Source organism: Dasypus novemcinctus, chromosome 25 (assembly GCF_030445035.2).
Source record: "Dasypus novemcinctus isolate mDasNov1 chromosome 25, mDasNov1.1.hap2, whole genome shotgun sequence".
In the NCBI taxonomy this organism is placed as follows: Eukaryota; Metazoa; Chordata; class Mammalia; order Cingulata; family Dasypodidae; genus Dasypus; species Dasypus novemcinctus.
In genome coordinates, this window is record NC_080697.1 from 54,797,723 (window position 1) to 54,825,121 (window position 27,399).

General features: G+C 35.5%; 1 protein-coding gene across 6 annotated transcripts in view; it reads left to right on the forward strand.

Moving 5' to 3' along the window:
* MCPH1 (microcephalin 1) overlaps window positions 1-27,399 on the forward strand; it is a 268,454-nt gene that overhangs the window by 60,576 nt on the left and 180,479 nt on the right. For all 6 annotated transcript variants that reach the window (XM_004472356.5, XM_058288019.2, XM_023582753.3 and 3 more), the window contains exon 10: window positions 25,269-25,306. In XM_004472356.5, the coding sequence (XP_004472413.2) occupies window positions 25,269-25,306 (38 nt within the window). The remainder of the gene's footprint in view (window positions 1-25,268; window positions 25,307-27,399) is intronic.

Consider the following 27,399-nt stretch of genomic DNA (forward strand, 5'->3'; position numbering starts at 1 on the left):
AATGTTTACAGATGGATTTTATAAGCTTAGAGGCTTAGACAGAAATAAAGGACCAAATACAGTCCACTCATTTTGACTGTGATGAAGAGAGAGAGAGACAGAGAGAAAAAAGAACTATACACCAGACAGAATAGTTAAATTTCTAGAAGTTTCTTGAGTAGAAAACAAATGATGACTAATAGCTTTTTTATGTTCCAATAGTTGCCTGCTTTCACATTTTTATTAGGAAATAAGTCCTTAAGGTAATAGACTGTGTGCTATCATCTTTTAATATTGAGCATAATACAGTACCACACTTTATTTAGGTGTCCATAAATATTTGCTGAATAAATGATTTATTCATTTCCCTTTTGTTTTTTGAGTGAATGTTTATACCGTTTACAGTGCTCTTAACAGTCAGATAGTATTAAAATTGTCATCATATATTTCATTTATTTTTTAATATTCTTCCTAAGCTCATGGAATTGTCTTGTATCACTAAAATATGGCTTCGTTTTCCCAAGATTTGAGCATTGTAGCATGTTGTTGCTGTGAGAACAGACTCTTGAACCAGACTACCTGGATTCAAGTCCCAGCTTATTAATTGCATTGTATTGAACAATTTATTTAGTGTCTCTGCAGTTCTGTTTCTTCATGTATAAAACAGAAATGTAGTAACCAATTTCAAAGTGTTTATACCAATAAATACTAGTATAAACAAATGTGGGTTAAAATCATGTCCATTTATAGATTGTCCTTTGTTTTTCAACTATATGTAAAACTTGGATTTTTTTCCCTCTTCCTCCTCCCTTCCCTGCGCCATGGAGACTGCCGTGATAGCTTTCATGAAAAGGGCCCACAAAGTTCCAGGATGGTCCAAATGCCTGTTGTTGGATTTGTTGACTGCTGTCCTATCTAGGCCAAAACAGAATCTCTGGACAGAGGGGAAGGGAAAGCAGAGCTGTATTTTTAGATGAAATAATCATCATCCTCCCAGTCTTGTAGAGATTAGATGGAGCTACATCTCTTTAGGCCATCAGCACAAAATTGTATCTTAGCACCTCCCCCAGGAGGCAGGAGGTATGGGTTTTGTTGTCAGTTATCCCCACTTTGGAGATTTGTTTCCTCACAGATCCATGATAAATAATTTCCTTGTCTCTAATACCATCTTACAATAACAGATCTATTTTGGTTTCTGTGTAAGTTGTACATAATATATTAAGTTATGTATAATATATTAAGTTGTACATTATATATTATTACTACAAATAGGTGTCATTTATGAAGCACTACGATCTCCTTTTAGGTCAAGTTTTCTGTTTCTTAGTCACATCATGGTGCTGGAAAGAAAGAAAAGATTCTTTAGAGAGCTCTGAGCATAACCCTATTGTGGAAGCAGTAGTTTTAGAATTAGAGCAAATTTTGTTCTAGTTTTTCCAAAGAAGGAACCTTCAGGTGGAGAGTAGATAGAAGGATATCAATGGCAGGAATAAAAGAAATAGAAAAAAAAGGAATAGAAAGATCTTACACAGCTACAATTTGGATAGTTTAGCTGGGAGCAGGTAAGAAGAGCTGGGCAGATATAGCAGCCCTCTTTAATAAAGAAAATAGGGCATTTGAGCCACTTTTTTTGTGCAAAACAGATTATCTTGTCTAATATATTCTCTTCAATATGAAAAACATCCCTGTATGAGTACCCCACTGCTAAAATAAAGAGTCTAAAGTTTTATGAATGTACTTTAACAATTTGTAATAATTCCAGGACTTTGGCTTCTTGCCATTAAATAGTATAATTGGCTGGAAGCATATAATTTTGTGGGTTGTTTTGTTTTTAGTTTAACTTTCAAGTTGGAATAGCAGTGACTCACCCAAATGACAGGTGATATTTATTTTTTTTCTTAGTATGAATTCTGTTATTACACATTTAGGGGAACTGTCACACTTCCTCGAGGATGACACTCTTTATAAATGTCCATGTAAATAATTTCCCATTGTTCAGATTTTCTGTACCCAGTAAGATAGTGCCCTATCTCATGTGTATGTCCTTTTAATGTAGATAGCTTGATAGATAAGTTTACAAAGATTGAAAGTGCCCTTGATTTCTAACACAGGTGTTTAAATGATCTGTAATTGCTTTGATAAATCACTTTTGGCAAAGTTTTCCAAAAGTTGGCAATGCCGGGAATGTGCTAGTTTTAACAGGTGATGAGTCTGCCAACAGATGTTACTTTATGAATCCACTGAAAAACCAGCTGCCTCTTGATGGCATAACAATTGCTTTAAATTCCATTAGCATGTTATTTTTTTTCTTATGTATAAGAGAAAAATATTTTTTTAAAAAATTCAGTAGAATCTTAAAAGAGCCTTATCTTTTCTTTAATGTTTTCTACATTTGATAGAGAGTGGCTGGTTTTGCATTCATTATAAAAAGTGTGGTTCAGGAATAGCTAAATATGTTTTGAACTAGAGGTGGTATACATGTAGGCCAGTGACAATGGTTCTGTGTCACATTCTCTTACACTCTAGTGGTGGCCTTGGACCACCAAAGTCAAGATACGAGTCCCTTCACCAACTGGAGAGCCCACAAAGGACAGAGAAGAACTATTTGAAGAAATCTATTTAAGATCTTCTGATAGGCATTACATGCACTAGGCAAATGGAAATGTGCAGGCCTAATTTAAATTCCTAGAGCTTCTGGTTTCTGAGGTCCAGTTTACTAAATATACTGTTTTTGAGATGTTAGCTATACCATGGTAACCAGGTTTAGAAATATCAAATAACTTACTGATACAGCAAACCTGAATCCTTATGTTAAGGGGAAAACACCCAAAAACATATTCTGTGCTAGTAAAGGAACTAGAGATTAGTGAAAGCTGCTCAATTTTGTATCTCCCCAGTAAAAGCAACATTCTTTATTGAGCAACTGCTTTCGAGGGAACTGTTCGTATATTAAGTGTTAACCCCCCATTTCCCACACTTGTTCCTGCACTGACCCTACCTCTGCCAATATCCATTCTGTTCTCAGATGTTTATTATAAGCTAATCCCGGTGATTCATTTTTTCTTACCAATAATTAGTTTGGGAATATGACTCATTTCTGTCCAATATGATGCAAAAGGATGTCTTACTGAGAAGTTTCTGGAATAAGTTTTCTTTCACTGGGAAGAAACGCTCTCTCTTCCTTAGAGCTTTTGTTGTGGCTGGATATAGCTTCTGGAATAGCTGCAGCCTGAGGATGAAGCCAAAAGAATGTACCAAAAACAAGGGAGGAGGAAGGGAGGGAAGAGGGAAAGAGGACCTGAATATCTTAAACTTATTTCCTCTGACATCAGAGAGATGTTTTAATAAGAAGCAAGGCGCTTCATTGGTTACATTCCCCAGTTGCTCATCTTCAGTGTAAGGCCCTACATTTCTCTTGACACATATATAAATGTATTTGTACATGTACAAATATAGAGCTATATTCCTTTGTCAAAAGGGCTGTATTTCATTTAAAATGTGGGTATTAAGTTTTTTTCAACTGCCTTTACTCTTTTCTAAAGTTATTTGTTCCAAATATTTAGGTACGTGAATTACTGGTTATTAATCTAGTTTTAAGAAATATTAAGTTCCTAATAAAAAGAAAAAAAAAGAGTTTAGATAAAACCACAGCTTGAAATAATGAACCATAATTATATACTTTGTTAAAATAGTAAAATACTAGGCATTTCAAATATATTTTGGCATAACTTGTAGCTTTTGGATATGAATTAAGATTCAGTTAATGTTATCAATTGTGAATCTTCATAAAAAATAATATACAATGGATATTAAACTGTAGCAACTTGGTTTGAGGCAATTCTATTTCTTGTCCTCATTATCAGAGACTTTCAGTTTTGAAAACATTTTGATTAAAGTTATCCTTCATAGAAATGTCTTCTGCTTTTAATTCTTAAATTAAATTTCTATTTATTTAGTCATAATCTAATTCTATTCATTTAAAAAGGCATTAAAATCTTCCTCAGTATTGAAAGAATTGTGCCTTCTTTCATATTTTGCTTTTGGTATTTTTTACTACATCATTCCAGTTCCTCAGGTGAAGTTTTAACGAAAAGGAGGGACAATTTATAGGAAACGAGGACTCAGAAGCAGTTTAGAAGGGTTGAAATTTGTAGTATAACCCTTGAGGGAGGATGAGTTGGAGAAGAGGATAAAGACCTGTGTTTATATCTCAAAATATAGTACTAGCCTGGAAATCCTATGTATTTGCATATTTTTCCCCAAGTTTGGCCCATTATTCCCTAAGGGCCAGACGTGATGAATTTAGATTATTGAAGTAGTCAGAGAAAAGTCTCTGCCCTACACCTGAACTTAAGCGTTTTGAGCAATTTTTTTAAAAGCCCTACAACGAAGGATTTAAAGCTTAGAAGCCAGTCGTTTTTATATCCAAGTATCTTCTCTCTTTTGCAGATGGTGAAAGTGTGTGACTTGGGCCGGCCCTCCACTTCTCCCTCCCCCCAACCCTGTTACACTCTGTAGCCCTCTTTTCTTCTCCCTGCAGTGTACTAGGGCCTTTGATCCTTTTTATTACATTGTAATTCCTTTGAGAAAATGCCAGTGTCACCTTGAAATCAGTTTTTCTGACCACATTGTTTATTTCTTCTCACAAGCTCCCTTTTAATTTTTTGTCAGTTTTTGAGAACAACATTGAGTTATAGTTATGGGCCTTCCAGATAGCCTGGTATGCACCTATAGTGGAAAACAACTAATGTGGGGGGAAAAAATCCTGTCCCATAAAAGAGACCAAAAGATAAAGAGAAAAGAACTTGAAAGAACAGAGAACATGAAAAAGATAGGAAAATAAAATGACTTGTGGGGAAAAGAGCAAAATGAAAAGTCAAAATGTTTACAAGAAAATAATGTACCCAGAGAACTTAAAAGAAGATATTTTATCCATAGAAGAAGTAGAATGAAAATACAGAGAATGAGTTATTTAAAATATAATGGCAAAAAGAAATACCAGAATAGTAGGGATGGAAGAAACAGCTGAATAATCATCTCCCAGAATGTAGAACAGAAAGACAAAGAGATGTAATCTATGAAAATAAAATGAGAAGCTCAGTCTGGGAGCTCCAACATACAAAAAGGGATTGTGCAACAGAAAATATAGGAGGAGAAAACTGCTTAATAAGTAATTTGATAAGATTTCTCAGAACAGAAAGTTGAGTTACCGGATTTAAAGAGATTTCTGTATATCCAATATAAGGGATGAAAAAAAGCCCCAGACCAACAGCTAGCATCTTGGAACTTAAGAATTTTAGAGACTAGGCAAAAATTCTAAAAGCTTACCAAGAAAATATACACATAGAAAAAGAATTCACATGGCAGTGATATTCACAGAAGCAGTTTCTGAAATCTAGAAAGCCATGAATCAATGTCTTCAAAATTCAGAATCCTAGGAGGAACTTATTTTGTCTTGAAATGATCAAATTATCAAATGGCAGGGTATAATAAAGGCATTTGCAGATGTATGCAGTCTCAAAATATGTATTTCCCATGTACCTTTTCTCAGGAAATCACTGGAGAAGTTAGTCCACCAAATTAAAGGAGTAAACCAAAAATGATATCATCAACTGCCCTCCCCTTCCATTAGAAACAACTATGAAACCTAAGCTGAGAGCAATCAACAGAAAAGGCATACTAACTGTGATCACAGTTCTCCACTCTTTCTTCTGGGGACATTTTCTGGGGAACGACTGAGGCCAGAACTTGGCCATCCCGACCCCTGGGCAGACAGTTGTAGTAAATATATATGCATTTTAATTTTTTTTTTCCCTGAACTATTTGAAAGTAGGTTACAGATACAATGCCCTGAGTATAGGCTATTTATTTTGTAGAGTGTCCTGCAGTTTAAGTTTTCTGGTCTTTCCTCAAGATCAGATTGAAGTTACGGATTTTTAACAGGAAAACCCTAGAAATGATACTGTTCTAAATACATCATATTTAGAATCATATGACACCAATGTATACCATAAATGTAGATGCTATCCTTGACACTCCGTTAAGGTGGTATTTACCAAGTTTCCCTACTGTAAAGTATGAAAAGTTCCTATTTTTCCCTTTATAGTTAATAAGAAATTTATAGAGAAATACTTTGAAACTATATGAGTATCCAGCTTATGAAGCTTTCTTCCATTGGTTTTAACATGCATTTCATGATTCTTGCCTGAAGCAGTTGTCACTGTGCTGATTGCTAAAGGTGATTTTCTAATTACATCATTCTACATTTATTGGTTGAGATTCTCATGTAGGGAATAGTACACCTCCCCTAGTTTATCAGTTTATATCCCTGTGGATTCATAGATTCTTATTACATCCAATGGGCCGTTCATTTATTACTGTCACTTTGGGGGAGATGGGATGTTTAAAATGTCCTAGATTTGGCCAGTGGGAGCCACCTTTCAGCTGTCCTTTCTACACATCCTACTATTCCATAAATGCTTCCTTCCATTTTAGAATATAAAGATGTTTTCAGGCTCATTTTTCTTTTCCCCTCCCTATTTCTCTATGGAATCCTCTTCTGTTCAGTGAAGAATGGTTTCTAAAAAAACAAGATTTGTCATTGTGCCTTTATTGTATCCTTATTGTGTCATTGCTTCTAGGCCTTCTCCATATTCAGAGCTGGAAGACATACATATATATATATATATATACCAAATGAGAGTTTTGGTTTATATTCCGTCTAATTTGACTGCTCTGGAGTCTTTTTCACCATTTCTTCAATCTTTGCTATTTACGAAAATATTTTAACACATGCATTGATATGTAGTATTTTTAAATAATTTAGATATTAATGATGAATAACTTGGATGTACATTTTCTCTATGTTTGTTTTACTATAAAAATTTATCGCTATCCAATGTAATGAATATTCAAAAAACTGATATAAGAATGCTGTACTGATTACTAATATTGTATTATTTGAGGACAGTTTGAAAAGATGTTACATTTTGTAGAAAGAAACAACCTGGGTATTAAAGCAGTTTCTTAATTTTCCTAATGGAAACCAAATTTCACTTAAGGAAAAAAGATACAAGGAAGGACAATTATGTTATAAAATTGTTGATATAAGAAAGTTAGAAGTTTTAGCCCCAAGTTTCTGCAGTGAACCCAACTTTAAGTTGAGGGCAGGGGTCCTTGTTTTTTGTACTCCTAATGACTAGTTTGTACTTGATGTTTTGGTCATGGCTCATTCAGTATTTAATGACTAAGTAAGTTTTTAGTATCTAACTATTCATTTTTATAGATTGAGTGATTCTATTTCCGTTATTCAAGGGCTTCCTTATTTTTTTTAATCTCTTTTTGCTCAAAACTGACCAAAGAAGGTAAAATTTGAAATTAATTTATTCCATTAAGCTTATGTTTTAAGGTTTTAGTTAGATAATGAGCCGTTTGCTTCTTGGGTATTAACAGTTTTTATCAAACTCTGTTCCCAAGCATTTAAATCAAAGGTATAGTAGATGTGATAGACAAATGTACTGGACAAGCCAGGTGATGATTTTATTCAGACTATTGTAATAGGGAAAACATTCATTAATGAGGAATTCTCAAAGAAGAGGAAAAGACCAGGGGTTTTATAGTCAGGTAAATAAGGGACTATTCAGCAAGTCTTAAGGAAATAAAGACCAAGGATAGTCTTATCTGAGTGATTGAAAAAGGGTGGTGCTGGGTCATATCTTGAAATATACAGAGCAGGATAGTCTTTTGCTGTCAGCCTTTTCTTAGACCTCAAAAGATTGGGGGTATTTTGGAACATAAATGGAATGGAGGGCAGCTGCAGTTCTTAACCAGCACTGTTTTCTAGAAGCACCAGGTTCAAGTTCAATATTTTTATTCCCACCTTTTGTTCAAAACAAAGATCATTCCACAATAAACAACTCAGAGTGAGCAAAAACCTTTTCTTGGTGGTGATGTCTTGTTTAACTGTGGGATAAAGGCGCGCATGATCTGAGTGTTTTGCCGACTTTTTGGTAAGGATTGACAATTCAGGAAAGGTAACAGGATCCATTCCAAATTGCAGGTAGGTACCAAAACAGGGTTTTGCATAGGAGGAGAGGCAGTGAATTAAATTTTTAGGTAACATAATAGTTTTTATATCCATCAGTTACCTACAACATACAAAGAGGTACAAAATAACTCAATGACATTGAACAGGGCTAGAATCTGATAACCCAGAAAGGTGTACTAAAGAAATACTTTCTTGTTGAAACACAAAATTTTGTCTAAAATCCCTTCTCTATTAATCAAAGGTAATCTCAAAGAAAGATTATTTTTTAAATCAATTTTATAGAAATATATTCATAAACCATGCAGTCCAACTACAGTGTACAGTTGTTAGCTTGTGGTTGTGCATTCATCACTTCAATCAATATTAGAGTATTTTCATTACTCCCAAAAGAAAAACCCTCTACCCCTTAGTAGTCACTTGTCAATCCCTCTATCCTTCCTCTGCCATACATAACTGCTAATCAGTTTTCCGTCTCTATAAATTTATTTGTAAATCAATTTATAGAAAAGCCAATGGGGGCTTTAAAACTTTGATAAGGTCAATTTTAGTTCTTTTAAAAAGTCTGGTGCTATCTGATTAAATGAGCAGAATTCTCAAATATGAAATTCCAGGCAAGGTCTTGGTTGAATCACCAGTGTTTTGATATTATATCCCAGTAACAAGAAAGATTCTTTTTGAATCTATGCAAATAATTATATTGCCATGAAAATAAGAATTTCCAATAAGAGTTTCCAATATCTAGCAGGGTCAGACAGAGAGAATAAGATATCATTTATAAATGTTTCATTTCTGTTTACAAAAACATGGTCTACTAAATTGTTTCATTTTTTTGTTTTTTATTTGTGGTTTGTTTTGTTTTGTTATTTTTACTAAATTGTTTTAAGTTATAGATAGCATAAGAAGAGGCAGGGCTTCCTTATAAGTCCAGAAAATGGAACATTAAAACATCAGTTATAGCCAATCAGAAGCCACAGACATCCTTCAATAATTAATTCAGTCCTTTGTAATTAATTCTTTATTCTGTTTGATCTTGGGTTAGCAGTCTCATGAATCCATATACTTCCCCATTAGGGTTCTAGAAATCCTGGCCCAATTCACTGATATGATCTGAAAGTCATTTAAATAATACATTCATAAGTCTGTACCCAAAAGTATCTGGCATCATCCTTTTCTTCAGGGCTCTAGGACAGCCCTTTGCTGAAGACTAATCACTCTGACCTACAGCTGATTGAAAGTGTTTTTAGGAAGCATCAGAGTAAAACAAAAATCTGTAGATGAAAAAAGATTTTAAATGGTTCTGGTTAAGTGATTGCTGATGATTTTCAGAATTAAAAGATCTGATAAAAGTTCATTTCAAAATAATGCAATTGATAAGGAAAATTGGATGTGGTGTGTAAAACAAAGTCAATCCAAAATAGTTCTAGACAGAATATCAGTAAACATAATAATTAGCCCTGTTTTTTAAGACCAGTGGATATTGCATTTAATTTATAAAAAGGGAAGAACATAATCTTTATAAAAGAAACTTCACATATAACATCCTGAAACATATTATGTCATGAATATACCAAGCATATAGTTAGAATATATTTTTTTAAAATAAGTAAAGAGATTCAGTAAATCTGGAGTAGGTCCAGAACATTTGGTATTAATGACATTCTACCCATGCATTTTTTATGATTTTTGACAACTCTAACCATTCAACTCATTGTTAGTAGCATATCAAATTAATCTAATTATTTTTAGCACATCAATTTTTATAAGGTTGAAAAACATATCTTTGTTATTTTCCAAGTGCCATCTGGGAAATCTCAAAAATAATTTTAGATGTAAAAGATATTATTAGGTTTTGATTTGGGGACTGCCAAATAACAAAAGTTGTCAGGAGAATTTGAACACTTGATTAAGATAGGAACAATTCTTGGCTACCTATTTAATCAAAGTGACAATAAAAGATTTGAAGGCGGCGGACTTGGCCCAGTGGTTAGGGCATCCGTCTACCACATGGGAGGTCCGTGGTTCAAACCCAGGGCCTCCTTGACCTGTGTGGAGCTGGCCCATGCGCAGTGCTGATGTGCGCAAGGAGTGCCCTGCCACGCAGAGGTGTCCCCCGTGTAGGGGAGCCCTACGCTCAAGGAGTGTGCCCCATAAGGAGAGTTGCCCAGCGCGAAAGAAAATGCAGCCTCTTCAAGAATGGTGCCGCCCACAGGGAGAGCTTACACAAAATGAGGCAACGAAAAGAAACACAGATTCCCGTGCCGCTGACATCAGAAGTGGATAAAGAAGACGCAGCAAATAGACACAAAAGAACAGACAACCGGGGTGGGGGGGGGGAAGGGGAGAGATAAATAAATCTTTTAAAAAATAAAAATAAAAGATTTGAAAATAAACATAGAGGTTAACATGATTGTTAAGAAGCTTAGCTCTTTCCTAAGTGAGAAACCAGTTTTCTTTAAATACTTAGGCACATAAAGCCTGCATAAACCGTGGGAGGTTATCTGGCTAAGACAAGAATTCTTTGTTATCTAAGGTGGTTATCCATTAAAAAGAATAACAATTGATATTTTAGGGAAAAACAATAAACAGTAAACCAAGGAAACAAGCCCATCAATATTGAGCAAACTTTGCTAAAATTTCTGCACCTTTCAAAACGTTTGAGTTTTTCCAGGTATTTAAATAAAATTTTATTTTTCAGGTATTATATTTTCAGGTATATATTTGAGTGAAATTTGGTCTATTTTCTATTTTATGCTCTTTCATATTCTGGAACAAAGTGACACTTGAAGACTGATTTCAGGAGCTCTGCAAGGTCAAAACTAGTATGCAGTGCTTGATTGTTGCTGTCTTCAAATGGATTTATAAGTAAGCATTAAAAAAATCTCTCAGTTTCAATGTCCAAAACTATAAAAATATTGATAGTTTTAACCCACAAAGAAAGTTCTTTGGGGACTTCAGGACTGAATTACTCTTATCCTTGAAAATTATGAGTTTGTAAACAAATTTCTCTGAAACTATTGCTGCTAATTATAGCCATATGTAAACCATATGTAATATATGTAAACCATATAACATTTAACCAAAGTAACTTCTGGAATTAGGTAATTTTGCGCTGTCTTTTATATAACAGCATTTCTGCAATTCTTAAAATGATAGAAATGAAGATTTCATTTCAGACTCAAAGATATGGTCTCTCCATAGCATATAAAAAAGAAACAAAGCATATTTACTTAAAATTACACTTAGTAATCAGTGTTTCTGTATTCTATTTTTGTGAGAAATGATGTAGGTATCCAATGAGTATCCACTAATTAATTTAGTTTATCATCAGTTCAAAATGTAAGGTTACCTAAAATTTTGGAAATTATCCTTAATCTTTCATATATAAAACACACTCTTGAAATAAGTTATCAAAACAAATCACTTAGGTTAAACACAAATTTGTCTTCGTCATGATCTTAAACATTGAGTAGAAGTTATGTTAGCTTATTTGATTAGTAAATCTATATAAGTTTAAGAAGAGCATACCAAAGTAGAAAGAAAAGATATGCTTTTATTATATTTAACACTGATGACTCAGAGAAGACATGGCTGTTTTTATTAAACCAAAATATTTGACTAGTATTATTTGCCAAAATTTACCTAAATTATATGAACTTGAATTCATAAAACAGTTCATTTCTGTAAGAATGCTTTTCTTTTTATCACATTTGAAAATATTACTGGAAGTTCAGTATCCTTAATTTCTGGGAATTTTAGGAATATAAATTTATAAGTACTTAATTATTTTTAAGACAGACTCAAGCTTCTTTAAAAGAGTTTATAATTCAATTTTCCTGCCTTCAAGAGCAGGGGTTCTTAACAGGGATCCATGAGCTTGAATTGAAATTCAAAAAAAAAAAAACATTATTCTTGTTGGGACATGTTAGTGTGGGTGTGATATATTTATTAAATAATACACAGTATAGTATGGACTTAGTAAAGGGCCCGTGGTTTTCACCTGACTGGAAAAGGGGTCCGTGAAACAAAAAAAGGTTAAGAACCTCTGTTCTAGAGGTAATAAATATGTATACAATGCAAAGTAACAGTCCTTCTGAATTGTATACATATAAACGTGACTGACACAGCTTATAGCTTCAATTCTGATATTTCAGCCATGAGTCAGATTGTATTAGTCAGCCAAAGGGGTGCTAATGCAAAGATCTCAGAGGTAGGCTTGCATAAGGCTTGTTTCTCTCCCCGAGGCTCACTTCTTTCAGGGCTCAGCTTCTCTGTTCTCTTTACAAGGTCAGCTCTAGACTATCAGGCTCATCTCTCTTCCCAGGGCCTCTGCAGTGCCTAATGAGCTGTCTTTCTTCCGCTATGTTCTTCTTCTCTTTCTGTCTACTTCCATGTGAGAATCTGTTTTATCAGCCCACCAAGGGGACTAGAACTCAATGTTGAGTCGTATTCTAATGATGTGGTTGAATAAAAGCCCTAATCTTACCATAACTTAATCAGATGACTCAGCTGAATCTAATACAATCAAAGAGTTATCATGCCCAGAGGATCAGACCAGTTTACAGACTTTATCTCTTTTTGGAATTCATAAATAATATCAAACTGCCACACGGGCATAAAAAAGAAATAGAGAACTAACCACATCATTTATCTACTTCCCAGAAGCATAAGATTCTTTATTGATTTGAGCTCAAAATAAAAAATAAGCAAACAGGAAAAACTAACCAATCAGATTCTCTGTCATCTTTACCCAGTGGAGACAAGAGCTGTATAAACCATAAATTTGCTTGGTCAGACTATAAAACAAAAAGAAGTCGGAAACAGAAAACAGGGGAGTACTCATGAAGACTCAAAATCAAATTCTTACCATGCTACTAACAGACAAACATCCAGAACAGGATCAACAGGTGGACTCAACATTGGGTTGATGGATTGCCAGTCAGAAATGGAGTACAAAGAAATCTTGGGAGTGTTCATTACCTGGATGAGGAGATGGGGAGCTGAAGGTGAGGGCCAATCTCATCCAAGTCATGGCACCAAAACTGTGAAAGACAAGCTGCACCATGCAATTAAGGAGATGATTGTATTATTAAGACTTGTACTAAGAAGAATATGCATTAATGAAGAATGTCTCAAAGTAAAGGAAGGGGCCTTGAGTTTTGCAGGGGCAGATTAAGGAGTCACTAGCAAGTTTTATGGGAATCATGAGGAGGGATGGCGATGGTCTTGTCTGAGTCACTGAGGAAAGGATGGTAGTGGGTTTTACCTTGGAATATGTGAAAGCAGAGTGGTCCTTTGCCATTAGCCTTTTCTCAAAACATAAAAGGGTGAGAAGATTTTTAAATCAGCACTGTTTTCTGGGAGCTCAGGGCTTAGGTAAAGTTCAATATTGTCATAGAGAATAAACTTTTGATAAAATGGAAATGCATATTATTGGACAGGTACATTCAGGTCTTAATTGAAAATGACTATGATTTTTCAATACCCAATATGACTGGTCCTAATGTTAGTTGGTCTTTTTGGTCTTTTCTATTAATGGAAAAGAGGTTTACTGATTCTCATTAGATTTGTTCACTATAATAATCACCTTAAGGTACAGATTTCATGGAAAAGGAAGGGTTGGTTACTGTGATGGTTTGGAGATTTGTACTGCAGAAAAATATATTAAACTTAATCTATTCCTGTGGGTGTGAACCTACTGTAAATAGGACCTTTTGATGAGGTTACTTCAGTTAAAGTGTGGCCCAGCTCAATCAGGATGAAGCTTAATCCTATTACTGGAGTCCTTTATAAACAGAATGAAATTCAGATACAGAAAGCCGTGGATGCCAGAATTTGAAAGCCAATGAGGCAGGAAGAGAAAGGAGATGGTGCCATCAATTGCATTGTCATGTGACAGAACAGCCAAGGACCACGGATCGCCTGCAGCCAGCCCCAGAATGCCAGTCTTTGGGAAGAAATTATCATATCGATGATGACTTGATTTGACTTCTCCTGGACTCAAAGCAGTGAGCCAATAAATTCCCATTGTTTCAGCCAACCCTTTGCATGGTATTTGCTTTTCAACAAGGAAACTAAAACAGTCGCCATCATTAAAGAGATTAGGTCCTCTCAGCTTTTTTATTAACCCATCAGTGAAATATGACACAGATGTGAAGTTTACAAAGATAAATGCCTAGGTTTAAAAATGGCTCATATTTTCATGTAATTACATTCTGTGAAGATTATAATTTGCAAAACTACTTGTATCAATTTTTACTTCGACCAAAATTATTAATCATGTCACACTCTGGGAGTAATTCAGCATCTCATTTTTCAGATGAGACACATGAGATAAGGAAAGGCCGGCTGGCCTGTCAAATATAAAATCACTAACAAGTAAACTGTAAAAAGATTTCCTGAAATACAATCTTGTTCTTGATCCATAGCAGCTGGTTGTATTTCTCATGCCTCATATATTCTCTTTGTATAATTGATTGTTATTAAAGTGTTTTTTTAGGATTTTTCAATGGTGGTAGCCTTCTAAGAGGATAAAAAATACATTAACTTTCTTATAAGGAAATTTTATTTAACTCAAAAGAACTTGCAGAATGCTAGCTAGGCTAAAGTTCTATAAGGGATAAGTGCGATAACTTAACCCTCTGAGTCTGCAAAAGTTGTCATGTTTTGCTGATTAAATGATATATGCATTTGGATAATTTTTTTATCTTATAAAAATTTTCAAACATAGAGGAAAAAAAACAGTGGACACCCATCTACCCATTATCTCTTTAAAGGATAATTATTTTTAGGAAGTTACTATTATGGCTCTCATACTAACATAAATAAGTAGCAAGGATTTATTTAACTCCTTAGTTAATAGGGGAAAATAGAAGGGTGTTATGTTCTGTTTAAAGGAGAATCCAAAGAGTAAATACATTGATAGACGATTAGGAATGTTGAAATGACTTTGATGAATAGGTATAAAACTGGCTTCTCTCACAATGGGGATGGAAAGTCACTTGAACCTACACTGGGCAGATTTTGCATTTCTATGAACAAGAATTACTTGCAATACTATCACTTTACCACAGTTTACCTATGTGAAAATTGCTCAGAAATAATATAAGCCACAAACCTTTCTCTTGTTCCATTTAAAAATCTTGTTCACAATTTTCACCTATAGTCTCTTTTCCCTTGTGATCAAAATAATCAAAGAAAGATTATTCTGATTACAAAAGAAGGCAGGTTATTTTATTTATTGCATTAGATATTTACATAGTGGCAGCAAGGGTGTTTGTAGGCTTAAGTATTTGAAGGAAAATAGAGCCATACTGAAAATTACAAAATTAACTTCTATTTTCATAAGGAATTTGATTGGACTTGTGGAACCCTTTATCATTTGTTACGCCAGGGCTAAAAAACCTCAATCTCAATCTCAATCTCAATCTCTCCACTAGACTTTACTTGCAGCACCTACAAATTTGGGTGGATTTTCTTATCTTGAGGTCTCCAAAATATCCTTGGGTTCCTAGCCTTTCAGAAGCAACCTTCTTTAGCAACTATAAGGTTAGGATTTTGTAAACCAGTTACCAGGACAGCTTTTCTGGGAGGACTTTGTTGGCATAGGCTCCATAATTAAAGTCACTCTTAGGTCCTTAAAAGTGGCTTTTTACACCTGATTAAATGAGCTTGGTTGTATAACCAGTTTTTCCAGCTATATCCTGGTAGAAAGAGGCCATATTCTTAAACTATAAAAATAACTATATTGCTTCAAAAAGTAAGAGACTTAATAATGTTATTGGATGGCTCTGGTTTCTGGGCTTCTAGGTTCTTGGCTTATGTCACATAAAAGAATTTAAGGACACACCATAGGGTCGGCAAAGGAGTAAAGTGTTTTTAAGAAACAAGAAAACGAGAAATGTACATGATTCAAGGCACGGACTGCTGGCGTGCTGCAGAAGGAGGTGCACGCGTCGGCCCCAGGTCAGGCCTGTTTAAAGTCCTTCCTCCTCCCCCTTGGTAATGTGGGGTCGGGCCCCAGCTGTTTGCTGTTCTGGTTGGTTGTCCCACCTGTAGTTCTCAGGGGCCACCAGTGAGGCGTTTTGAGGATATCCAGGTCTTTCCTTTGACCTGAGTGGGATTCTCATTCCAGATGCGATTCTTGTAGCCGGAATCACTTGGGACCCCTCAGGATGTTCCCGGACGGGGTCTCACAGCCATGTGGTCTCGTGGCCATGTGGTCTGCTGGGCCTCTGCTGTGACCCACGTCTTCCCTTTCCCTATACTAACCTGCCTGAATAAGAGTTTCCAAATTATGAGGGGGTCATTTGTAATCATATTTTTAAAAAATATTTTATTTTAGTTCACAAAAGCAATAAATACTATATTATGAATTACAGATAGCTTAGGAAGAAAGAACTTTTATAGAAAGAACATTAAACAATATCAGTAACCAAAATTAGTAAACAATATTTCCCTAATCAATTTATTTAGTTCAGTGTAATTCTTGTTATTCTTGATATTAAATTAATAGTCTCTTAAAGTTGTCTACATATTGATTAAAAAGAGTTCTGGAAATCCTGACTCAACCCAATGATACAGTGAAAGTTGTCTAAGCTATACTCTCAGAAGCTTGTACCCAGTAGTTTATTCTTTGAAGCCTCAATAGTTGGGATTACTCGGTACCTTTCTTGTCCGTGGAAGTAGTCCTCCTCTGTTGATGACACAAACTCTAACTTGTGGCTGATTACAGAGCCTTTAGGCAAGCATCAGAGGGAAAACTATCTAGACTTCAAATGGTCATAGATGGTTTACCACTGATAATTTTCAAAGGTGAAATGTCTGATAAGAGTCCCTAATGAGAAAATGCTACTAACAAAGATATTGTTTTGTTTATGTTTCTGTGTGTGGCAAGCAAAACAAAATAATACAGCCATTACAAAAAAAAAATAAAATTTAAGGACAGTAATTAAAGCCCATTTTCAAAGAAGTCACTAAATGTTAACTATGATTTATAAAAAACAAAAAGATTATTTGCAGAAGTGTTTAAAACTTCACGCTAAAACAAATATGGCTCTCACAGCTTTATTGAGTGATTCGCAAGTCTGGCAGCATTCCACTCAGAAAGAAGGGAGCTCAGTAGAAGGGGAGAAACGGGGAAGCTCATCTAGGGTGGACACAGAAGCAAGGGGAAATGTTCTGATTGGCTGCCATTAAGCTTCCATTTTTACATGGGGGACAGGTCTTACCAAGTGTGGAGCACATATACTTTGATTAGCCTGGTGTGCTTCTCCATTTTTTTTTTAGGAGGTACCAGGTATTGAACCCCAGATCTTGTGCGTGGGAGGCAGGCGCTCAGCCACTGAGCTACATCTGGTCCTGTTTGTCCATTTTGATGAGCTCTCTCTGCCCGACCAAGACTAGTTTTATCACCATGTGTTGCTAATTTGTACTTCTGTGGTATGTGTTCAGTTTTCTCCAAAAGTTCCTGCAGGTCAGTTGTTTTTGTTTTCTAGAAAAACCCTTTTTGGAAAGGGGTCCCTGTCAGCAATGCGCATTGCAGGCAGCTGTTTTTATTTTACTTAACAAAAATATCGCTGTAATTTTTATAGAGGATAAACATCCTAAGGTATGGCATATTAACCCTGAGGTACAACTGACAGAGTAAAATAAGGATATACCAGAATATCACATAAAAGACTCAATAAGCCTGAATTAGGTGCTGGACATCTATAGCTTAATAAAACTTCATAGATAAGTCTGATGCACATCAGCACTTGAAAGCTATTGGCCTAGAAGGTGCTAGATTCAAATTATAGAAGTAAGACTAACTGAAATTATGACTGGTAACACAATATTACTGTTGTCTAATACCAGCAAAGTACTACTAGGACTCTGCTAAATATAAGAAAGCTCAACAGAACTTAGTTAAGAGTTTTGATTAATGTTTTCCATGAAGGTAAAACATGATTATGGGTAGCAAGGGAATTAAACAATATCAGGGATTTTTCATAAAGCATATAATCAGAGGAGTATTGGACAATACATCAAGATAGAATCAGGCCCAGTGGTTAGGGTGTCCGTCTACCACATGGGAGATCCTCATGCAGCTGGCCCATGCGCAGTGCTGATGCGCACAAGGAGTGCCGTGCCATGCAGGGGTGTCCCCGCATAGGGGAGCCCCACGCGCAAGGAGTGCGTCCCGTAAGGAGAGCCGCCCAGCGCGAAAGAAAGTGCAGCCTGCCCAGGAATGGTGCCGCAAGCATGGAGAGCTGACAAAACAAGATGACGCAACAAAAAGAAACACAGATTCCCGTGCCGCTGACAACAACAGAAGCAGACAAAGAAGACGCAGTAAATAGACACAGAGAACAGACAACTGGGGTGGGGGGTGGGGAAGGGGAGAGGAATAAATAAATAAATAAATATCGAGTTAAAAAAAAAAAAGAATCATGGGTGCCTAAGAAATAATACTAGATACCTGATTACTCAAAGTGATGATAATACATTAAAAATACAAAGTGATAAAAATACATTAAATAAACATAGATGCTCACACACACGTGAGTAACGGTTGCTTTTCTTAAACAATCAGGCATAAATAAAGGACAAAAAATTACTCTGTTAATATACAGTCTTTTCTATCTAAGCAAATTAGAAAGTAAAAAATATTTTTGTATTGTAAGCAAAGCCGTTAATTAGTGTTACCAAGTAAATCGAGGTTCTCTGTACAGTGTACTTCATAATGACCAATTCCTGAGACATTTGGGGTTTCAAAGAGAGAAAGAGTTTATTGCTAGTACATAGCAAGGAGAACAAATGGCCTACCAGCCTCAAATCTGTCTGTCTGAACTGTAGTACTTTTGATAGTTTTATAGTATCCAAAGACAGGCAAGTTTATGCTAATGAGTAATTGGGGTGACTTAGTTCTGGACTGGCTCAGGTTCCTTCATTAATAAATATTAAGGGGCTGTCTAGTCATCATAAGATTTCAAAGTTGTAAAATAGGACAGGGGAAGGGAGTTCAAAAGGGAGTCAGTCACAAGGTTTTTACAATCACAAGATAAAGGTTATATAGTTTTACAGTCGTCAGAGATCAAGGCATCTGAATTCTAGTTCGGCAAGTTTCAATAATTTTACATATTTACTTATGGCCATTTTACAATATACTAGAAAGTAAAAAGGCATCTATAAAATGATTTGATAATCTTAAATCATTTATTACTTCTTAACCTTCAGTTACATTAGTAACCCAAAAACTAAGGCCATCAACATTAAGCACATTCTAAAATTTTACCACCCTTTGTAGCTTTGGCTTCAACCTAGGTATCATAAACTAACACATATAAAATTATTTTGCAAATTTTTATCTTCAGTATGCCTTTTCATATCCTGGGACAAACTGACACTTAAAATTTTTAATTAAGATCGTAAATTCTATTTCACAAAGAAAACTAGGATTTTTTTTTTTTTAAGGTACAGTTGTGACTTTCTTGCTAATACAAAATGAATGTGTCAGATTATACCAGCCCACCACCCTGACCTTTGGGTGGAGAGGGGGGCTGCAGATTGAGCATAACCACATGGATACTGTATCTACCAATCATGCCTAGGTATTGAGACCCCGTGTAAACTCGGGACCCTCAAAGCCAAGATGAACTTCCATGACTGAGAAAATACATTGCCTGTCGTGGTGCCTGGAGGGTCAGGCATTCTAATTCTGTATGGAGAGAGCATGGAAGCTTTTGTCTGAGATCTTCCTAGACCTCGCTTTATGAGTCTCTTCTTTTGGCTTCTTCTTTGTGTCTTTTTACTATAATATTAAAACTGTAACCATAAGTATGGCACTTTCAGTGAGTTCTATGAGTCATTTTAGTGAATTATTAAAATTAAGGGGGTAGTGGGAACCACTGAATTTGTAACCAGTTGGTCAGAAAATGGAGTTATTGCCTGGGCCCCAAACATGCAACTGGTGCCTGTAGGGACAGCTTGTCGGATATTGCCTTTAACCTGGGGGGCTGTCCTAACTCTGGGTGGCTGGATTCAGAACTGAATTGGATTGAGATACTCAGCAGACTTTGCAGATGCTATAAAGGTTTTCTGATAATCTTTACAAGTATTCTTTGTACTACTATCAGTTTTTACACTTATAAAGAGTTATAAAATGCCTCAAAGACTGTAGAAGGCACAAACCCCATAGAAGCAGATAACCCTGAAGGGTATGTGTGCTAAACAATGCATTGTTTCCTCAGTTGCTTCTGCATTCAACCTATATGCACTTCTTCCACACCCTCAGTGGCGCTCCCTTCTGCTTTCTGAATGAGATGCTGCCCTATTCATGAATTGCTCAGTAAAGCTGTGATATCCTAAATTACATGAGTTTTTTAAAAAGTATTTCACAATTTTTCACTATAGCCTTGATTCCACAATTAACTTTTTGCTATTTTTGCTTTATCATATACCTTTCCATCTCTCCAGTCATCAGCCCTCTTAGTTGTTTGTTTGTTTTATATTTCCAAGTAAGTTGCATGCATAAATACATGTCATCTTCTTAGGAACTTCTTTGGTTAAACAAGAGAGTCATACTGGATATTCTTTCCAATTCCTATCTTATCATGTAAACAGGACATTATATGCTTACTCTTACTAAAGACTGCTCTTTTCATTTCATCACTGCATTTCAGACCAGGATCCTTTTGGCATACCAGTCTTAATACGTGCTATCTATTCTGGCACTTGTTAACGTACTCTAGGGAGTATTTATCTTTCTTAGGTTCTGTGGCTGGACTGCCTAAATGAGCCTCTAGTCTTCTAGATTTCTTATCAGACATATACAAGTCAGAGGGATATAGAAAAACAATATTTTTTTGTTTGAATTATTTTCTTGCCTTCTGTATATTTTTCCTCTCCATTTAGACTTCCATTTTGGGTTTTGAATTTCCAAACAGTTCTCTCCCTCAGCCTAGGATGGGATGTACTATCCAGTCTCCTGTTGACTTGAAATCATGTAATCCTTTCTTTGCCCAGACAATAATAGGGGTCATATGTTTCTTTTTTTCTTGAATGATATTAACAGATATTAATAGATGGTAAGACAATTAGTGTGAGAATTCCTGACTCCAGGACAATCACATTTTCAACAGGAAAATTCTACTCCCAAGAAATTTGTTCTCGTTAGATGTCTATTTCTACTTGGTAACTGCATTAGTCTTCACAAAATAAAACTCCATATAGATAAAAAATGCAATAAATATTGGAATTTCTGAATCTTGTTCAAACCTCACATAAGCAAACCATTAAATTTTAGCCTCCTTTTCTCATTCTCTAAAATGCCAATCCTGCTTGTTATCACACATTGGTATTAAATGTTTTTCTTTCTCTTTAAAATAAACATTAAAGTGAAGAGTATTTTACTTCTGCCCTCTTTGATATGAATGCCTTAGCCCCTCAAAATCTGGTACTGTGTGTTCAGTAAGAAAGAGAATAAAAGCCTTAAAGAAGTCCAGGTCCAAATGGATTATAATAACTGCTTAAGCACTTTTTAGATAGGTTTCTGGTTGCAAAAAACAACATAACTTCGTAACCTCAAGTACTTAGGATTTTATTATTGGGATTTTAAATTATTAGTAGTTTAAATTAGGATTATAAATGATAGGCATCCTGGAGACCTATGTCTTCAGGACACAGGCATATGCATTTCAGGTAGTCTGAAGGCTGCTCTGCTAGTTCATTAAGAACTCTTCAACTATTCTCTTGTCCATTGAAGACTGGTCCATTGATTTCTGTTCTAGTGTGCTCTTAATGTAGCCCTCTGTATTAGTCAGCCAAAGGGGTGCTAAAGCAAAATACCAGAAATTGGTTGGTTTTTATAAAGGGTATTTATTTGGGGTAGGAGCTTATAGATACCAGGCCATAAGCATAAGTCACTTCCCTCACCAAGGTGTAGTTTCACATGTTGGAGCAAGATGGCTGCTGACATCTGCAAGGGTTCAGGCTTCCTGGGTTCCTCTCTTCCTGGGGCTGGCTTCTGTTTCCTCTGTGTGCTTACTTCCCGGGGATCCAGCTTAAGGCTTCAGCATCAAACGCCAACATCAAAACTCTAACATCAGAAACCCTCAACTCTGTCCTTTGCTATGCCTTTTATCTGTGAGTCCCCACCCACCAAGCAGTGAGGACTCAGCACCCTAATGATATGGCCCAATCGAAGCCCTAATCATAACTTAATCATGCTGGTTCAGACCAATTTACAAACATAATCCATTATCTATTTTTGGAATTTATAACTATGTCAAACTGCTACACCCTCTTATTTGTATGTCTTCCTGGCAGAAGGGCCCTGGACTGGGAGTATGCTTGTCATGTTCAAGGAGCAATGACTGGAGCAGGGGCTTTGAGCAGAGCAAGACCAGATCTAACCAGTGTTCTAGCAGGCTGGTACTGGCTTCTGTGTTCAGCATTGATTGACGTCTCAAGGATTTTAACAAAGACTCTTTTCGGGGCTTTTGCAGTGATCAGTGTGAAAGATGAAGGGATATTAGGAGTGGAGGTGGTAAAAAGTAATGAAAGTCTGTATATTTGGAAGGTTGAACTGATAGGATATGTCACTGGATTGTGCAGTTTGAGAAAAAAATGAAAACCAATGATTATTATTTTTTTAAACCTGAGCAAGAATAGAGTTTCCATTAATTAATATTAAGCTATGGGAAGAGTAAATTGGGAGAAAAAAATCAGTACTTTAGTTTGGACATGTTAAATTTGATATCCTTATATATGTAATATTAGACCTCAAAATGGAGATGTCAAATAGGTAGTTGTAGAATATTTGAGTCTGGAGGCCAGGGAAGAGGTCTATGCTAGAGATAGGAAATTGGGAATTGTCAACATATGGATTGTACTTAAAACTACAAAGTTGCTTGAGAGATAACCTAGGGAGTAATTATAAGTTAATAAGAGGTCTGAGGATTAAGTCATAGAATGACTGAAATAATTGGAGATTGAGTTTTCAGTTTTGAAACACAAGGCTTTTCAAGTGAAAACTTATCATTGTAGAAGTCAAGTAGTAGTCACAATCATTTTCCTTTCTCTTTTACCCATTGATCCTAGAGATGGGGTTCTTCCCACAGATGAAACCCTACAGGCTTCATAGTTCCTCAGAAGAAAAACTAGATGGAGTGGAATGGACTCTTCTTAGATTTAATTTAGAGCTGGTCATATCACTGGACCTGCATAGTTTTCCATTCAACGATGACATCAAAAGCAAGATTAACTTTTTTGATGTTTAGAAGGCTCCCACATAAAGACCTAGTCTCCAGACTTAACCAAAGGAGTTGTACTATAATTATTCCACTTGTGGTTATCAGAAATAGGTAAGAGCAAATCTTAGAATATAATGGAGGAATAACTAAAAAGCAGGGTAACAGTTATCCATTAGTTAGCTGTCAGTTCCCTGAGTTGTGCCTTTAAATGCATTTTTTATTCCTATTACCTCTTCATTCTCTTTTCTCCACCTTTGCTAAAAAACTTTGATAGAACAGATGACCCTTCAACACCATCATTTTTTGTCAACCTGAGACCCCTTGAATGCCTGTTGTTCCTCATTCTCATTTACTTCACATAGGCCATTCAAAACATGAATAAGCGTGCCATGGTTAGGTAATGTTTATACTATCCACTTGTTGAATTTTAAGTATTAATAGCTTGGATCAGTTACAAAACTATTTGAATAATATGAATCCATTTTTATTTAAAAAGTTAAATATTCTCAAAAGGTTAAACATAGAATTGCCTTAGGGTCCAACAGTTCCACTCCTAGATATATACTCAAAGGTACTAAAAATAAGTATTCAAACAAATACATGTACATTCATATTCTTAGCAGTATTTATTTACAACAGCCAAAAGGTAGAAGCAACTTAGATATCCATCTAGGAATGAAAAGATAAACAAATTGTGGTCTATACAGAGAGTGGAATACTATTCAGCCATAAAAAGGATACATGCTACAATATGGATGAATCTTAAAAACATGTTAAGTAAAAGAAGCCAGACACAGATGATCACTTATTATATGACTCCATTTATATGAAATATCTAGAATAGGTAAATCTGTAGAGACAGAAAGCAAATTGGTGGTTGTCATGGGAAGGAAGAATGGGGAATAACTGCTTAATGGATTTCTTTTTGGGGTGATGAAAAATGTTTGGAACTAAATAGAGGTGGTGGTTGCACAACATTGTGAATGTACTAAATGCCACTGAATTGTTCACTTAAAAATGGATAATTTCATTTATTTGAAATTTCTCCCCCCCAAAAAAAACAAACAAGTGTGCTTTTTCAGGAATGAAAAAAAAACTATAGTGCAAAATTACTCTGTAGTCTCTGATATAAGAAAAGATAGCCAAATAATTTTCAATGGCAGTGCACAATAACCATTTATTTCAGTTTTTAGACATGAGGTTTATTCCTAATTAAATATATTTTCTAAACAAATGAATTTTCTATATACACGCTCCCAGAGAAAGAACAGTTTATAGAATATATACCTAATTGTTAAACAACAGTCATTTATGGCTGGGGGAATTTATATTTCTAATTATATATTATTATAGCATTTACATTTTTTGCAGTCAGTATGTATTTCTTATGTAAGTAAAAAAATATTTTAAAACTTTTATTAGAAAAAAATTTACAATTCCAATTAATAACAGATACCAGTACAACCAGTATGCAATTTCATTATCTAGGCTTCTATACATAAGGGGGAAGGAATTAGCTTGACCCATGCAGCAGAAGCACAGGCATTACTGTGTATGTGTCTGACACGGGAATATGATTGTTTAGTGGCCTTAGGAAAATAGTCCTTGGTTTTGTTTTGTTTTGTTGTTGTTTTTCTTTTTATTTTTTGGGAAAATGATTCTTAAACCTGCAAAAATTATCCTCTTCTTCCTTAAAGTATATGTAAGATATTGACAAACTTAGATGCCAACTAGATAACTAGTAGAATTGTCTTCTGGAGAGAAGCCTTCTTTTGCTCTTCTACCTCCTATCCCACGTTATTTTGGAAAGGTTTTGGGATGGTATCTGAGTTTCTCTCTCTTTGGCTATTTGTTCCAGAAATATAAAGCCTTTTTTTTTTTTGATATATGTTCAGATGTTTATTTTTAAACGATGTAGCTTTTCAAAAAACTTATTAAATTTATTTCTGTGGGAAAAATATTTTTATATATTTGACTGTTTTTTGTTCCTTCTCTTTTGAAACCTCTAGCCAACAAGAACATTAGTCATGACAAGCATGCCATCTGAGTAAGTACTAGCTGTTTTGATAACTTTCTACTCAGTATAAAATTTTTTTCAAATATAATACCATGCTTATAAATAATTCATAGACCTATCCTGTGTCACTTTCTTTATATAATTAATATTTGAGTTAGAAGATCATTGAAAGTAAAAATGCAGTTAATGTGAACAATTTAGCCCTGAAAACCTTTAAAGTTGTTTAGACAGCATTAAGAGGTTCTACAGTATTTTACTATTCCTTTTGCTCAAAAATCTTTTCATCCCCCTCCCAAAAAATGGAGGGATACAGGCTTAAACATTGCCCCGAAAGCTCTTAAAGAAACAATTTGGTAGACAGCTTTCTGCAATAGTACTAAAGCAGCTGTCTACATATTTTTGGAAGGGTTAATAGCTTGATGGCATGCTCTTATCATCTTCCTTAAACACTTAACACAATAAAGAACATCCAACAAAAATATAGTTCCATATTCTTTGTAACAGATTTTTGCATTCCTGTTTAAAGAGGAAAACCATATTTTTATATCAATCATGTATTTGTTTTAGGTTTTAAGGCATTCATCAAAACATTGGGACATTCCTATGAAAAATATGCTGCAAAATGAATGCATGTTTAGAATGCTTTCTGTAGCAGGGTTCTTTTTCTTGCCCAGGGCCTGAAATTAAAGAATTTAATAATTCAAGCACAACTAGTTATATAGTTAAAAAGTAACTCACTCAAAATGTTGTAAATGCTTTATAAAATATATTGAACATTCCAAATAGTCTAAAACAGAAATTAATATTGAATATGGGTGTCAAATTTTTTTTGTCTAAATTTTTACCCAAAATGAACAACATTAATAGCTTGTTATTTTCTCAATCTGGGATTTAAAAATAAAACTTTGCATGTAGGCTATATTCTCTTATTTTTTTTCCCCCACAAACACTTCTTGTCAGAAGTTAAGAACAAGACCTGGATGTTCTAATGCCATATTGATTTACCGTGTTTTGAAACGACACTTGTTGATAGTACCTTCAACTAATATCTGGCAGCTGCCAGAATTGGAATGGAGAGAATCATAGATATTCAGAAATAAAGTGCTCTCAAGGGCATCCAGTTTAGAGGTTTTCCCTTCTCTCTTTTTGCCTTTTTTCCCCCTAATTGAATAGTTTCTACAACCCCAATAACCACAGATTCTCTAGTTGAGTGGTGGTGGGAGCCTAGGTCTTGACCCATTCAGCTTCTGTACCAGAACGTTCTCTAATATTTGAGTTTCTAACTGTGATAATGTTCAACCCTTTCATTTTACAAATAAAAAAACTTGGGTCTTGATATGACATACCCAAGATCACTAAAATGAAGAAACAGCATAATGTACAGGGAAGAGTATCATAATAGCCTCTTTCCCTTGGAGAGGAAAAAATTTCATTTCCTTTTTTTTTTTAAGATTGATTTATTTCTCTCCCTTCCATCACCACCACCCCACCCCCGCCCCAGTTGTCTGTTCTCTGTGTCTATGTGCTGTGTCTTCTTTGTCCACTTCCGTTGTTGTCAGCAGCATGGGAATCTGTGTCTCTTTTTTTACGTCATCTTGTTGTGTCAGCTCTGTGTGTGTGCAGCGCCATTCCTGTACTGGGCGGTTCTCCTTATGGGGCGCACTCCTTGTGCATGGGGCTCCCCTACGCTGGGGTCACCCCTGCCTGGCGCAGCATTCCTTGCGCGCATCAGCACTGCTCATGGGCCAGCTCCACACAGGTCATGGAGGCCCGGGGTTTGAACTGCGGACCTCCCATGTGGTAGACGGATGCCCTAACCACTGGGCCAAGTCCACTTCCCAAAATTTCATTTAACTCATTTTGTATGCCATTATGTGGCTTAGGCAGCCTTCAATACCTTTATATTTCATTGGGGATTTCCAAAAGTTGTTTGGGGAGGTGGGATGGAGGGAGGAGAGAAACACACTATATCAATAACTAAAAACATTAGAAAGAAGATTATAAAAGGAGAGAGGACGAAATGGGAATTTGAGAATTAGTTGGACAGGAAGAATATTTTTTAAAAAGGGAGGTGGGGGGATGGGTAGAGCAGAGGTGCTTAAACCATGAAGAGAATGAGAGAC